The sequence below is a fragment of the Toxorhynchites rutilus genome, chromosome 2, assembly GCF_029784135.1.
Source record: "Toxorhynchites rutilus septentrionalis strain SRP chromosome 2, ASM2978413v1, whole genome shotgun sequence".
NCBI lineage: Eukaryota > Metazoa > Arthropoda > Insecta > Diptera > Culicidae > Toxorhynchites > Toxorhynchites rutilus.
Genome location: NC_073745.1, coordinates 100756861 through 100773491, shown reverse-complemented (window position 1 = coordinate 100773491; position 16631 = coordinate 100756861). Strand labels below are relative to the sequence as shown.

The 16631-nt window shown below is 40.8% G+C and overlaps 4 protein-coding genes across 4 annotated transcripts; 1 reads left to right on the top strand and 3 right to left on the bottom strand.

The window, feature by feature from the left end:
- Positions 1 to 779: 779 nt before the first annotated feature.
- Positions 780 to 1787, bottom strand: LOC129765987 (uncharacterized protein K02A2.6-like). Its single transcript, XM_055766449.1, has one exon. The coding sequence runs from the start codon at positions 1785 to 1787 to the stop codon at positions 780 to 782; it is 1008 nt and encodes a 335-aa protein (XP_055622424.1).
- Positions 1788 to 1879: 92 nt separating this feature from the next.
- On the bottom strand, positions 1880 to 4012 carry LOC129765986 (uncharacterized protein K02A2.6-like). Its single transcript, XM_055766448.1, has one exon. The coding sequence runs from the start codon at positions 3869 to 3871 to the stop codon at positions 1880 to 1882; it is 1992 nt and encodes a 663-aa protein (XP_055622423.1). The 5' UTR covers positions 3872 to 4012.
- A 3068-nt stretch (positions 4013 to 7080) lies between these two features.
- LOC129768135 (galectin-4-like) lies at positions 7081 to 8361 on the top strand. Its single transcript, XM_055769575.1, has 3 exons — positions 7081 to 7215; positions 7282 to 7367; positions 7435 to 8361. Exons 1-3 carry the CDS (start codon positions 7189 to 7191, stop codon positions 7760 to 7762), a joined length of 441 nt encoding a protein of 146 aa, XP_055625550.1. The 5' UTR covers positions 7081 to 7188; the 3' UTR covers positions 7763 to 8361.
- LOC129768134 (NEDD8-conjugating enzyme UBE2F-like) lies at positions 7788 to 9225 on the bottom strand. Its single transcript, XM_055769574.1, has 3 exons — positions 8652 to 9225; positions 8427 to 8588; positions 7788 to 8366 (listed from the first exon to the last, which is right to left on the bottom strand). Exons 1-3 carry the CDS (start codon positions 8907 to 8909, stop codon positions 8250 to 8252), a joined length of 537 nt encoding a protein of 178 aa, XP_055625549.1. The 5' UTR covers positions 8910 to 9225; the 3' UTR covers positions 7788 to 8249.
- Positions 9226 to 16631: the final 7406 nt, after the last annotated feature.

Genomic DNA, 16631 nt, shown 5'->3' with positions numbered 1-16631 from the left:
AAAGGCAGTCTTGGGAATGTGAGCTGGTTCCACTTCAATTTGATGGAAGCCGCTTGCTAAGTCTAACACGGAAAAATATTGAGCTTTTCCTAATCTGTCAAGGATCTCGCTGATTTCCGGTATAGGGTATCGGTCAGCGGGTGTGACTTCGTTTAGCTTGCGATAGTCAACCACAATCCTATATTTCTTTTTGCCTGAATTGTCGTCTTTTTTGGGTACGACCCAAATCGGAGATGTCCACTGTGATGAGGACTCTTGAATAATCCCGTTGTCTAACATCTTCTGAATCTGTTCAGAAACAATTTCTCGAAGGTGGTATGGGTACTTGTATGTACGCTGATGGATGGGTTTTTCATTAGTCGTGTTTATAGAATGTTTTACCTCATGAGTGAAAGTTAACCTTTCGCTTTCATTGAAAAATATGTCTTTGAATGGCTTCAGGGTTTTAACCAGTAGGCGGATTTCTTCTTTGTTTAAATGATCGGCAGGAAATTTTAGTTTACCTGTACTGCATTTGTCTTCCAACAAGTAAGGATCATTATCGAATGGTTTTAAGTTGTGATTTCTTTTCTTTCCATTTGCAGACAGAAATACTGTTGCCCTGTTATCCTCGGCTACATATAAGCCAGGATTTACAGTGACATTTGAGTTGATATCTGTTACCTTCTCAGTAGTCAAATAAATTATGAGAGTTTGAGGATTTCATGTCTTTATTAGTTGGAAGGTAAAACTAGAATAAGCACAAATCTAAAAGCATGTCACTCCTGCTTCTGGCATGGCTACTGTGATCTATCAACAGTCATGGTAGCCAAGGTAGCATCTCCCCCTCTAATTTGGTAGCAGTGATAATCTTGAAACTTGATTGGTGGCCGGGTTGATCGCACGGGACGTTGCAAAGGTGTCGATGTCAGAATCGGCTGGGGAACATCCATTGACAGTAGAGTTTCATCTCCTTCACTCGACAACGTATCTTGAAGATCAAGAACCTCGGCTGACTCAACGTGCTCCTCATCAGATGTTGGTTGATCCAAGTTCAGGACTTCATTAGGTGTTGGTTGATCGTTCTGGATCGAAGATTGGGTTCTGTCCAGCTGAGGTGTTGGTTCAGCTGGAGTAAGTCCAAAGTCGTCAATCAAGATAGATAATGGTGCTGGTGCAGGAGCAACTTCTTCCATTCCCGTTCGGAGTTGATCAATGTGCGAACGTAGCACTTTGCGTCGACCAACTTGGCAGTCCAATAATATGTTGTAGTTGACGTTGCCAATAGCTTCGAGCACAACACCGGGCATCCACTTCCACTTATCGTTTGCAGAGTAGACTTTGGCATAAACTCGAGCACCAGCTAGGAAACTTCGCTTGACTGGTTGATGTTGCGGGTGAAATTCTGGTTTGGGTGACGGTCGTAACAGGTCCAAAGTTGTCCTCATCTTGCGTCCAAGCATTACCTCGGCTGGAGATTGTCCACTCAGAACCGCTGATGGAGTGGATCTGTAGACGTACAGGAACGTTTGAAGCGCAGTAAGGGTTGACTTCTCTCCTCCGTCGACAATTTTCTTCAGCGATCTCTTCAAGGTGTCCACAAACCTCTCCGCTTGCCCGTTTGATTGTGGATGATACGGAGCTGTACGGAAATGGACGATCCCAAATTCTTCGCAGAAATCACGGAATTCAGCACTGGTGAACTGGCTTCCATTGTCCGACACAATGACTGTAGGAATTCCAAATCTTGCGAAGCATTCTCGAAGAAATGTGGTCGTTGTGGAAGTAGTCGGGTAACGACTCCACATCGATTTCGCTGGACCTGTGGATGGAGAATACTATTTAGTTGTGGTGGATTCTTTCTCAAAGTGGCCGGAAATACTGCAAACTCGTTACCCGACTACTTCCACTTCCGTTTCGGATGGTTGCTGATAAGCCGGGAAAGTACGTCAGCGTAACCGAAATCTTGAGTTGATACGTATTCGATGTTGAAATCGTATCCCAAAAGTGTCAGGGCCCATCGTTGGAGCCGATTTGCGGTATGTACAGGAATGCCCTTTTTGGATCCGAAAATTCTCAGCAATGGTTGATGGTCCGTTTGAAGCGTGAACCGGCGACCCCACAGCAAACGATGGAACTTCGTGCAAGCAAAAACCAATGCCAACGCTTCTTTTTCGATTTGGCTATAGTTCTGCTCTGCTACAGTCAGCGATCTCGATGCATGTGACACAGCCTTGATGATGCCGTTCGGAAAACGATGAAGAATAACTGCACCAATGCCAGTTTTTGACGCATCTCCTGCCACGATAATCTCTTGCTCTGGATTGTAGTGGGTGAGCAACAGACCAGATTGTAGCACTTTTTTGATGTTTTGGAAAGCGTGCTGACACTCCTTACTCCAATCGAACTTCGTGTCCTTTTTCAGAAGGTTGTCTAACGGATGGCGTAGTTGGTGCATCTCGCGGACGAATTTGCCGTAAAAGTTGACTGCACCTAAGAACGAGCGCAAGGTGGGAACGTCGGTTGGTGCGGGCATTTCCGAAATGGCTGCAATCTTGGCTGGATCGGGTTGGATACCTTTAGCAGAAACGATATGTCCAAGGTACTTGATTTGATCCTGGTGGAATCGGCACTTCTCCACACGTAGACGGAATCCATAGTCACGAAGACGGTTGAAAAGCATGTGGATGATTCGGTTATGATCCACGAGAGTCTTGCTGTGCACCAGAATATCGTCGAGGAAAACTTCCACACCACGTAGACCCGAAACCATTTTCGCCATTAGCTGCTGGAATGCACCGGGTGCTGACTTGACCCCTGGAGCCAATCGGTTGAAACGGAATAACCCACGGTGGGTGTTAATCGTCAACAGCTTCTTGGATTCGTCATCGACCTCCACCTGAAGGTAGGCATCCGACAGGTCGATGATGCTGAAGACTTGACTGCCGGATAGCTTGCTGAAGATCTCCTCCGGGGTAGGAAGAGGGTGGTTGTTGGTCTCCAGTGCTGCATTGAGCCCAGTCGAGTAATCGGCACATACACGCACTTTTCCCCCCGGTTTCTTGACAACGACGATGGGTGCTGCCCAGTCCGAAAAATCGACCGGCGAGATGATGTCCAACCGCTCGAGTCGATCCAGCTCCTCTTCTACCTTTTGGATGGCATGAAAAGGCACCGGTCGCTTTGGTCGGAAAACGGGTTGGGCATCCGGCTTCAGAGACAGTGAAATTTTCGTCTTCATGCAGTAGCCCAAACCATCTTGAAAAACTTCAGGATATTGCTTAAGGAAGTGCTGATCAGAGGAAAGTGAAAAATTGGAAAGATTCACCTGTTTGCAGTTGGCAGCAAGCGGCTTCGACCATAAGTCAAACGCGTCCAACCAGTCCAGTCCGATGACGTTCAGATCTTCAACTGATGTGATGTAGCAGACCGATGCCTTCGTAGTTTTCCCGATAGTAACCGGGCAGGTGAATTCGCCAACCAATTCGAGTGGTTCCCTTGATGCCGTTGATGCTTCTACGCTAGTCACCGTTGATGACGGTGAGCCAATCATTTTCCACGTGTGTGTGCTGATAACGGTGATGTCGGAACCACAATCCAATTGGAGCTCGGCCGATTTTCCGTTGAAATTGACGGTGATGAACCTTCTACGGCTACGGACCTGCTTCACGATTTGAATAACCTTCGTGTTGAAAGGCTTCTTCTTCTTGGAACCAGCTTTCGACTCCGTAGTTGATGACTTGGAAAAACAACCACAGTAGCCGTCTTTGTGGCCCACTTTCCCGCACTGTTTGCAGGTGTGCTTCGAAAATTTGCAGTCCTTCACAAAGTGCATTGCGCCGCATTGCCAACATGGTGATGGAGGTGTCTTGATGTCTGCTGATGACTTCATCTGGTTGTTCGGCTGCTTCTTTGACTGCCGAACTGCCTGGACCGCTGAAGATGTCGGTTTCTTCTCGACCAACGCCGTGTCGTGTTTAAGATTCGAAAGTCGTTGGCACTCGGTGACCAGTCCTGCCAGGTTGATGGTTTCAGCTTGATCGGACTCGAGCTTCGACAGAAGTCGGGTCCTGACGTCGGTGTCTTTCGATGACTTGAAACCGCAGATGAACACCAGGCTCTTGAACTGATCCACGGTGAGCTTCTGAAGTTCAAAATCCTCACATTGACGGTTGACGATTCCAGCATACGTTACGAAATCGTCGGCTTCGTTCTTCTCAATATTGAGGCAGTCGTAGCGCTTGCTGAACAGAGATTTATGCTGACCAAAAATCTGCTTCATCTCGTCTACAACTTCGTCGAAGGTGAAATCGCGTGGGTGGGACGGCAGCAGGTAGTTGAGGAATTTCTCGTGCACCGGAACACTGAGACTCCGCAGCAAAAGTCTAACCTTCGCGGCATCGTCCAAGCTTCTGCCATCCTGCCTGAATAGATCCTCGTACTTAGAAAACCAGCGATCGAAAGTCAACCCGTTTTCCGGATCGAAGTGAAACTCCTTAAGGTTGGTTGCAAGGGATTCGAGAATTTTTTCTGGAGCGTTTTGCTGTGTTGACGTTGCTTGGTTACCGGTGAACTGTTCCAGTAACTTCATCAAACGGCTGTTTTGCTCGGCCATTTGCTGCATCACAACGGACAACGGAATTTCTCCTCCACTTGCTCCAGCTTCGGATCCGGCTTGAGTTCCATATTCGGTGGTCATCTCGGAAGAATCTTCAGGCTTCAACCTCGTCGCCAAAAATGTTACCTTCTCAGTAGTCAAATAAATTATGAGAGTTTGAGGATTTCATGTCTTTATTAGTTGGAAGGTAAAACTAGAATAAGCACAAATCTAAAAGCATGTCACTCCTGCTTCTGGCATGGCTACTGTGATCTATCAACAGTCATGGTAGCCAAGGTAGCAATATCTGTTTCATGCTCAATCAAAAATGTGCCATTCGATGTAGTACAAATCTCACCAAGTTTTTCACGACACTCGTGGAAATTTATGTTTGAAGGATAGTACTTTGTGAAAGAGTACTCTCTGTTACCAATTTTTAAAAAATGATGTGTTGTATCAATGATTGCGTTCATGCGCGCTAAATTTTCGTAGCCTATAAGGCCATCGAAAAATGGATGAAATTTAAACACGTGGTATGGCAATTTTTCACTGAAGGATTCTGCAAACAAATTAACATGTACAACGTTATCTATTACAAATTTACCATTTTTGTTTGTTACAACCGCAGGATTAGATACCTTGCTAGCGGTTTTGACATGTTCCGGATTTATATACGACTTATTGGCCCCTGTGTCGACCAGAAAGTTTAAATAACCTTTCGAAGTCGTAAAACGAATGTATGGTATAAAATTCAAGTTCGAGAGTTTTTCAATCTGACCACGTGAAAATTTAGTTCATTGGATTCCACTGCGATATCTGATTCGTCGTCATCGTCATCGTCATTGTCATCGTCCGAGTCATTGTCCACTATGGCGCTTTGCGCTCCATTTGATTCATTATTATTATGCTCAACCCGCGCTCTGTATTGCTGATATGGTTTCTTATGTTGTTGTTGTTGTTGTTTTTGTTGTTGTTGTTGTTGTTGTTGTTGTTGTTGCTGTTGCGGTGGGGGTTTATTAAAATTTAATTTACTTTGGTGTGCTTGATTTCCGAATGCTTTTGGTTTTACCGTCCCCTTTGCGCGTGTCTCGGCGTTAGCATTAAGCATAACTGCTAAGTGTGCTTCATCGAGTGTAGAAGGTTTAGAATTTCTAATAATGGACGCAAGTGGCTCCCCTATATTGTCCAAATATTTTGAGACTGTTATCATCTCGATAATTTCGTTTGGTGAAAGCGGGTTCATTTGAAGATTAGCCTTTAACTTAGTATTGATTTCTTTAACCTCGTTAAAGAATCTCGAATTGTTTTTGTCACCTTTACGGATATGGAATAAAAGTGAAAGGTTAGTAGTAAAATCTCTTTGGTCACCGAAGTTTTCGACCAAAATTTTCTTAATCCCCTGTAAAGTACTGGGATTCCCGTTGGCACATAGAATGGTGCGTGCCTCACCTTTAATTTTGTTTCTTATTGCTCTGAGATAGAACATGTTTAATGTGTCAGGAGCACCCTTTCGTCCCTTCACTTTAAAGGTATCGTATAATTCGTCAACTTCTTCCAACCACGAGTTTAATTCTCGTTTGTTGCCCGTGAACTCGGACAAATTTTTGATGGGATCTGGCAGGCGATAAAGATCGTCATTCTGCCCCCCGGCGAGCATTGTTTTAAGCTCCTCAACCGTGTTACGGAGCTGCTCAATTTCACTGCACTTTTCGTCTGGCATTGTTTCGGTAGTTAAGTATAATTAAATGTGTGTACTTACACGATTATTTCCAGCATTCGATATGCTGATATGTAGGCCCCGAGGAGGCGGGCAATAGTTGTCGTTCTGCTAGGGGCGATGTCCAAGCGATGCTCCAGAATGATTATTTGGTGCTGCTGCTGGTGATCACTACTAAGCTTTCACTGTCACTTTGTCACTTTTTTTCTAAAACCTCCTGATGGGTATCCTACCGGCTGCGCCAGTAAGGAAACTCTTCCTGTTTATATACTTTTTAAAAAAGAGTTTTATTAAATTCCTAACCTACTTATTCCCTAGCCGACGTCCAGTGTGAGAAAAGAGAGCGAGCCACATGGCTGTGGCCTTTTTATTATTTCATTCTGCTGGGTATGCATATCGCATACCGCTGACGATGGATGTGCCGCGTGGCGTGGTATACCGGCTGGATTTCCTAACGCTGAAATATTTAAGGGCTTCTAAACAGAGTTTCCAATTGTTTTTGGAACAAAATAAATTTACTTTTTTCCAATATGTAAAAATTGTCTTCATAGTAGTTTTGTTCTATTACTGCTATAATTGCACGGCCTGAAAGGCCTTATACTCTACATTTATTGGAACTCATCGGAAAGCATCACTTCAAATTCGGTAGAAAGATTAGTGTGCGTTTTACTCATTTTCCAAAACAATGCTCTAATCCTACTCTATTTCTATCGGCAATTGCAAAAGCGCCTTTGGGACGGAAATGTATGAATCACCTCATATTATTTATCGGCAATTGATAAGATAACATACCCGTAAGAGTTGCCTGAAATCAATCACCTATCCATTAGCAGTTTATATTAAAGCGGTCACCAACTCGTCGTTTATCCGAGTATTGGCTACACTATCTGTCGAAATGGCTACAATTCCGGTGGAAAACACGGTAAACAGAAGACGTAAACCGTTTGTTAATCACTTACTAACGCATTTGCATCATCATATTAACTAGTCAATCCCGTTTCTTGGTGAAATTCCTGGGGGTTTGTTCGCTGGCAAAAGTCTTCATATCCGCGGACAGGTTACGGGCAATGATTTGTAAGTGTTGAACGATGTAGCTTGCATTATGTGGTTGTTTAATCCATTTCATCTTGCTTGTTATTAGTTTTAACATAAATCTCCAAACGGGTGCAGCTGTAGACCCTCGTGATGACGCACCACTGCATATAAGTATTCGTCCGGGCGACAGAAGAATAATCCGCACCAGCTACGAGGGTGGTGCTTGGCAGAATGAGGAACGCGATGGGAGATGTCCCATTTCGATCGGGACTCCGTTCGACATGGAAATCAAAGTGAAAGATTCGTACTACTCGATCATCATCAATGGAAATAAGTTCTGTAAATTCAACCATCGTTTACCGGTGGAAAGCGTGCGATTTATCCACATCGGGCTGGGAGGAGTGATAGAATCTATTTCGGAATACGTTGCCTAAAATCGATTTCATTTAATTTTTCATCTCTCATAACTTATCATCGTTTATTAAATTAGACCGGTATGAAGACACTAATTACAGAAACAAAAATAAAAATATACTCAAATATTTTTTTTTATTTTTGTAATGTCATTTGATAAAAATAAATGTAATCAAATGCCACCGTTTTAAAAATTTGCCACGAGTACAAAAATAAGTTGTTCTAGAAACTCACGACGACGAAATCGTACAACATTGCCCATTTTGTCAAGATGTAAAAAAGATGTTTCCAACAAACGATACTCGATGAAATTTACAACCAACCAGCAAGTGTTCGAAAATAATTACAACAAATATCACGACTACTCAGAAAAACGTAAAACGTGAATAGCCAATCACCCATAAAATTATTCACGCTTTTTTACGCACGTTTATGCGCCGCTGCATATCACACCTCTGTCCGTTTTTTGTTGTCGCTATTTTTTTCGGTACGCCCGGGCTGAATCGATTATCTCCGGGCGTACGTTGCTACGTACTCTCGAACTTTCGCCTGGAATTTGTCCTTATCCCTGGCGAATTGCTCCGCCGCCTCAATGTTCAGTGGATCTTCGAAATTCAAGAGGTCCTGGATGAAAACAAAACAGTTATTAGCAACTCTAACGCGCAAAACCGGCTATACTCTAACCGTGAACAGAGAATTCAGTCCCCATATGACATCCTTCAGCCGCCGAGTGGGAGCCCACCCAAGGCCATCTATTGAATTCAATCGCAGCAACGATAGGCAGATATCTCCCTCGACGGATATATTGGGATGCCACAGTTTCGTAACGCATTTCACCTTCGGTGGCTGTAAATGGACAATTTGTGTCACGAAGCAAATTCTTCTCGGCGGAACATTACTGCTACTCACCGCCATGTTATACTCCTCGGGGACGAAAAGGACGAACTTAAATCTACCACCCTGCCAGAAGCCCTCGTTCGGTGTGATGACCAGCGTGAATTCACTCAACACGTTCGGATCCTGGAAGGTGATCTTGCAAGTGTTCGGCAGGTTCTGGTCCAATTCTTGCACTTCCTTAACGAGGAGAAACTCTCGGATGGAAATTCGCTTGCTAGAATCCGCCGCCGAGTTACTTGCATCCTTCTTCTTCCTGGTCAGTGTAATCATTCTGCTACCCGTTCGTGTTTCCCTGCTGCAGGTGCAATGTAGCTTATTATTAAACAAGTTGGTTGGTACTCTTGTTCCGATTGTGCGCTTCGATATGGGTGGGAAGCTTGTCACCCTCCCGATGGTGAGTCCCAAATTCTATACAATCTCAGCACTTCATCATTTTGACTACTCGATTGCGAACAATTTCGACCATAAGCACACAAATGGCTGCTCAAAATTCGGGAGGCTAACGTATTGCACTGCGAGGTTTTTGTTATGAATTGGTGATGGCTAGTGTTTACGTTTTCACACCCAGCCAGCTGCTTTCACGTCTAGCTCAATGTCAGATGGTGCATAGTGATGTCCGGCAATAGTTTGATTAATCGATTAATGAACTACTCAGCATGAAATCGATGAACGAGATATCGACCGGAACGCTGTGCCATCTCCGTATTGCCTCCCCTTACCTATAGTTCATTGGTCGAAATTACGGAGTAATTAACCCCTTCCCGTAGTATTTAATACGTCACACATCAAGTGATTTCACTAGCCTGTTTAGCGTTCTAGCGCCCTATGTTATTCAAGTACCCACAAGTGAGACTCGATGTTGTACGGTAAAGGGTTAAAGGGCCCTAGAAATCCAGTCGATAAAACTAACCACATCAATGGTTGCTACTGGAATTGGTTTTCGATCGGTTTTGACAGGGAGCTATTTTAGCAATGTACCTTGGACCACTCAAAAAGCAGAATTTCGTAAACAATCGACGCTATAATCAAATGGAAGATTTGCTGTAAGGGGCTGTCCACATACCACGTGGACAGAAAAAGCACGATTTTAGACTCCCCCCTCCCCCTCCGTGGACAAGCGTGGACATTTTAATACCCCTACCCCCCTTTGTCCACGTGGACATTTTTCTCTTTTTAATTAAAATAACTAAGGAAATGTCTGAATCGCGCTTAAATTCCATTTAAGTTTATTTTATTTCAGGTTTTACTAGCTGTACCCTGCTGTACCAGGTAGAGAAATGTGTAGCATAACAAAGCACATGTTCCATTTAATTTTAAAATACTTGTGAGTAAACTTTTGATTTTCCATTATCAGCGAAGATGTGCAGGCTATCTAGTTTGCCCACACGGAAACTAGTAATGTACAGTTGACCAGGTGAGGAACAATCCGCATCTGAATATAAACTACACAACTTCGAAGATTGATCTGGAGCTTTACTAATTGTGATTTCAAACGCCAATCGAATAAAATAAAATGGATTTGAAATTATTTTCAAATACAATTTTAGTTCAGGTTTTTCCTAAAAAATGTGTTGATATCACATAGAATACATAGATACAATAATGTTAATTTAAGTTCACAGCTTTATTTCAGAAGTGTACTTATTCCATCTGAAAATCCAGTAATAATCCAATTAACCTGGTTGATTCGCTTTCATTCGATTCAAATGGAATTCCAGTAGAATTTTTTTCACAGAGATATTCTCGATCTAAGGAAAATTTGTTTTTTCATTTTGGATTATAAACATTTAATGACATAACGATCGCACAGCAAATCGATGGACAGTTTTGAAATGTTCTATACAAGACCCAGTTATTGCTTTGACAAATGCATCGTTTTATGACAGTTACAGCGTTCCAAAACCCACTCAACATTTTCGATGTTGCATTCTGGTCCTTTATTTTTTTTTATTGAGTGCAGATCCTTGGCCACTCCGGAATATGATCGATCACAGCAAATGCCGATTCATCATGGGCCTGATTCTCGAAAACACTTCACGGTGGAAACGAAATAAACGGCACGCCATTGAACTACGTTTTACGAGTTAGTGAAGTGTCGAAGATAATGATGAGTTTTCAGGCAGAATGAGCACTTTTCAAATAAAAAATCATTAATGAAAATTAACCTCTTCTTATCAAACTGGTACTCAATGTGAGTGGAAAACTTTGTTTTCTTCGTGTGATATAATAATCTCATACAAAAATTTAATCTGAAGATAATTTGATTTTATAATGATAAATTTAGTGGGAAACTAATCTCGCATCCAGATGTCGACACCGTACCGTTGTCATCGCGAATGCGTTTCATACCGTTTCCACCGTGAAGTGTATTCGTAGTGTATTTGAGAATCAGGCCCCATCACTCTGAATTTCCGATTCACCTTTAGTCTGTAGCGCAATACGAAACCTTTTCCGCAATAGTTCGGAAAATTAGGGTATTGAAAGCGTATCAAAATATTTTATTATTTTTCAAATCCTTATCGACCATTCTGCAATTCATTAACCTTTTGCGAGGAATCATACTAAATACTTTATCCAACCGCATGCAATAATTTACACTACTTCTGTACGAATTTTAATGTCTAGTGAATTTGATCATGCAATAAAACGCAGTTTTCTATGGATAATAGATAATGGTACTCGGTGTAAACAAAAGATTATTAGCGTGGAGAGATAAGAGGATCATAGGAAATTATGTCAACTAGTGGTGCATAAATCATCTTTCGTAAATGTAAATATATCCTAGAAATTGAAAAATTCCAATACTTTGGAAAATTGTTACTTTTCAAGAAAAGTAATTCAAAAAAAAAGGTTTTACACGTAATTTTGCATGAAAAACTATACAGACATTTTCGTTCTAAAACTAACTGTTCTCGAGTTAGAAAAAAATCTATAGAACATTATATTTGATGAATAAACCATATGCGTAATATCATGAAAACTCAACCATTATGGAACTGTTTAATTTTTATAGTTTTTGGTTATGAACGTCTATGTATAGCCCGTAACTCTAAAAGTCATAGGATCATAGGAAATAGCCCGGCTGTTCACAGTTTACATGAGTTATTTTCAGAATATGGATTTTAGTGAAGAAGTCCAATGATCTAGTAAATATATATGGAGCACTCTCAGTAAATATCTGACTCTCATCTCAATCAGTTTATTGATAATTATGGAATACTCAGGTTGGGCGGAGTTTTGAAATTCTTGAATACGGAACGATTTTTATTTAATTTCGAGTGTATCGGTGATTATATTTGAAAAAATATTTATTCTTCGTGTCCACGTGGACATAGTCTATACCCCCTCCCCCTCTCCGTGGACAAGCGTGGACATTCTGATACCCCCTACCCCCCCTAAAGTTGTCCACGTGGTATGTGGACAGCCCCTAATGGTCATTCGAATGTAGTTTGAAATGTCATGAAAATTGACATTATTTTCGCATGACAAAAACATTGATTAAATTAAAGAAAAATAATTTCCTCAAAATATATTTCATACCTGTTGTCGCACTCAATTCGAAACATAAATTGGAATTCATCCAATTTCATGATAAACGCGAAACAAACAATTCATTGAAGTTCACCTCGATTTTATTTGACGTTTAACATGCCGGACCAGTTAACGTGAATGTCGATATCTGGTCTTTCATTCTCGCCCAGTTAGTAAATGTTTACTGTAGTGGTACGCAAAGAAAAAAGCAAAAAATAGTAATAAACCATCGATCGAATTCATATAAATTCGAATATTTTTTAATTTTTTAAAATTGTAACACTAGAACTGCCTCAAAATATATCTCGGAAGCATTAAATAGCAGTTCACTTAATCATTTTAAAATTGAAAACAGTAAAATTATCGCACTTGTATTAGAAAAAAAAAATCAAAACCCGATGAACAAATATGTGGAGAGGTTATATCGAAGCAGTGTTGTTCCCGTTCCCGATCCAAAGAGCGAATACATGGGACAGCTGAAAACATCTCCGATTAGTTTATCTTATCACAATTTATAAAAAACACGCTTACCTCCAGTACGAGGACGTCTACTGTGCTGAATATCGGTTAAAACCAGCCGGGTGCTATGATTGATGCTAGGATAGTTAGCAAAATCTCAAGCAGAACTGTCAGTGGGATACCCAATTCATATGAAAACAAAGGGAAAATGTCAGTGGGATACCCGATATGTTGGCTCCTGTCAGTTCAATGGGGGTTCTCTAAAGACGTCACCCGGCTGGTTAAAACAGTATCCCCAAAAACATCCGGGGAAAAATTAAGCGAACAAACAAATATGTTTCGCGAATCGAACGAGCTTTGTATCCGAAAAAGTCTGAGTGTAAATTAATGTTTCTGTATTTTTCAAGTGTCCAGTTTCTATGAGACCTGTTATATTTTCCGTAGTTTAAGTTGTTTTGATCAATAAATCTGGAAAATACCGAAGGGAAAAGTGCTCACGGAGAGAGAAGGAAGACAAATCGATGCATTTCACCAAGAAAATGTTGCTATCAGAGAAATTGTTCGGCGGATTGGACGATCTCATCAAGTAGAGCTCAATTATTTGGAAAATCCTCAAGGATACGGTAACGGTAATACGGTACCTTAAAATCATTTATGCAAATAAAGCAATATTTTAATTTAAATGTTTCTCGGGTGACAAATCGTCGAGTTTTGGTAAAAAGTCCTCACCTAAAGAGGACTTAAAATGTTAAAGCTCCTAATTTCACACCATCTCACATCGGAAGACGTCTGAGTTTTACCAAAGCTCACATGAACCGACAGTGGGACATGGTATGTTGTGACAAAGAATGTTTCTAAAAGAATATTTTTTGCTGTATACCATAACGAAAAGTTCTTCAATGTATAGGTTATCTTCACAAACGAAAAAAAGTTCAATTTGGATGGACCTGATGGTTTCAACGAGTACTGGTGTGATTTACGGAAGGAGGAAAAGCATTTTCTGCAACCGGAAAGCTCAAGATAACTTTCACATCATTCAAGAATTACATACATGTTCTGGAATCTTCCCTCCCATCGTTTTTGCGTAGATATCGTCACAAAAAATGCACATTCCAGCAAAACAATGCTACTATTCATAAAAACAAGGGAACGAAGCAATGGATTAAGGACCAAAAACATATTTTTTTTGGACTGGCCCGCTCGCTCTCCAGACTTGAATCCTGCTGAAAATCTTAGGGAGATCCTTGTACGCAGAATCTACATTGAGGTACACCATGACTGAAGAGCTCAAGGTCGCAATTTCGGAAACATGGAAAAATATCGAGAAATTTGTTTAGCAGAATTTGGTAAATAGTATACCAACACGAATTTTCCAGGTTTTTAGCCGAAATGGCAGGGTTGCCAATTAATGACATGTAAATCAGCCAGTCGTTTTGAATTTTTTATTGATAATATTGATAATACTTATGAATTTTGAAATGGTCTTATAGAAACTGGACAGCTGAAATTGTCATATTGAGGCACAATAAATAAACAAATAACTCTTTTGAACGAAATTGACGTTAAATATACTTTATTCTAAGCATTTTACAATGTATGAATGTAACATATTTAAATAATAACTGTTTGTGTTGCAACGAGATATATACAGGGTAGTCTTATAAAAGTTGGACAGAGTGTATTTTAGTGGCATGAAAATGAAAACTCCATTGTTCCAGAGACCTCTGAAGCAGTTTATTCAGAATTTTTGACGCGCTTTGAATACGTACACAATTCCAATATTCACTACCAGGTTTTGTGTATTGAGCATTGATGGAGCAAGAGGGGGGAAGAGCATTAATTGAAATTAATAAAACTGACTTATTACTTAATTTTACTTTTTAGTTATCATTTAAATTAAAATAACATGTTAAAAAACATTCGAAAAAGATTTATCAACTCATTAAAAGTTAGATAGCGACAAATATACATTATTTAGAAAATTAATCAATATTTTCATTGACAACATCTTCATCGGATATATCTGCAAGTACGTCTTCCTGAAAATCAGCTTCTGAAAAGGAACCAGGTTTTTCGCTTCGTTCTGACAAAATACGTTGCTGCTCCAAAGCGTAATACTTCCTGGCTACATTACTTAATCTGTTCAGATTCACAGATATAATCGAATGGTTAACCAATCCTTTTAACACCTTGATTCTTTCGATCAGCTTTGCTTGAGCTACTACCAAAAACCTACCAGATTTGGCCAAATCGAGTTCTGATTTCTTTTGCTTCTTGGCTGCATCCCTGCCTATTGGACGGTGCGCACTTGAGGCTGATGTTCCTCCAGTAGTTGCTTCATCACGGAATTCTTCAGTTTCGAGGTCATTCATAAATTGGGATTTTTTGGGAGCCTGCATGAAGGGATTGAAATTAATGGATGTTTTTACAAATTTCACCGAGCTGTTTCTTTGATGTTTCTCATAAAAAGATTTTTTTCCACGAGACAAGCGAAATACAGTCGAGAGAAAATTGAAACTACTTCATTGGGCACCAAAAACAAATTACCTTTCCACTGTGGTATTGTTTTCACTTCAGGACACTTTCCAAACTATATCTTTTTTTTATGTTGCATATAGGATAGCGCTTGTTTGAAAACATCTTCCGGAGAAGCACCACTCTGCTGTCGTATACACTTGATGTGATTTTCCTCACAATTGGTGTGAATACGGTCATACAGATTGTCCGTTCTTTGGTTAATTCCAACGGCTGCATTCTGCGACACATCAAGCCAAGGCCGGCATAATGCTTTGTCTTCATCTGAGCACCATTTTTTACCTCGCGATTTCACAACACTCATTTTTGACAATTTGGCTCTTATGATTTTGAACGCTAGCATTAATTGATGAAAAATATAATTCGTTCATTTTTATCTAACACAAAACATGACAGCTGGCTTCCTACCAGGGCCCGGAATCTTCGAAGGTGAAAAATGAGGACCGACTCTACTCTCAGTAGTTTTGCTTCGACTAGAACTGCTCCGGCAGTCGCCGGCAACAAAAAGTAACTTGACTAGAAAATGAATTGACTAGCGTTGACTAGCGAGGTTGACTGGAGAACTAGTCCAGTCAGTGGTTATTTTAACTGACTCAAACAATGAATACAAATCTACTTCTTCATTCAACTGACTTCAATCCACACTTCCATTTTCCCCTAACTCTAATTCATACCCGCGTACGCAATATTATTTTTACGTCCATATAAAGAGGAACGAAAACACGATTTCTGATGCAAAAAAAAAAGTTACCCCATCAACGAACGGTTTATTGTCTACCCATCGTGAACTCAAACCAACGAACTTAGACATTTATGCTATAAAGGTCCTCGCGTTAGTATTAGTTAGTATTAGGCGTGCAAAATAGCGCACACACACTGCACGTTATTTTATAAGTGTAAATAATTTTCTTGTACGATACAAAAGAATCTAGCTCACATGTAGCGTATGTCAAACCACGTTGAACTCAAACATCCATGCATGCACATGTACATGGGAGAGAGAAAGAGAGGAACGAGTTCGTTTTGGGGGAAGTCTCTTCAAAATGCAATGAGGACAATTTGAAGGAAGGAAGGAAGGTATTGTATTATAGAGACTTTAAACTTTTGCAGTTCATTCGTCTCTAGCCTTGAGAAAGGCCCTTTGAAAACTCTACTCTACTTTTACTCCAGCGCTACCACCTCCACCCTCTTGCCTTGAGAAAGGCACTCGATCCCTCGCCGTCCAGCTTGTCCAGCAACGATGTTGTCCAGTCGGTGTCCACACAAAGAATGTGGACAATTTGACGGTAACGGTATTGAATTAAAGAGACTTTAAACTCTGAGAGTTCATTCGTCTCTTGCCCTTGAGGGCGGGAAATTTAACTGGAAAGAAAACTAAGAAAACTATTGCAAAATTCGTTATTCTCGCTCGACCCAGTCCTAGTAACCGCTATGGATGTATGTCGTATCGCCGCACCCTACACGGCC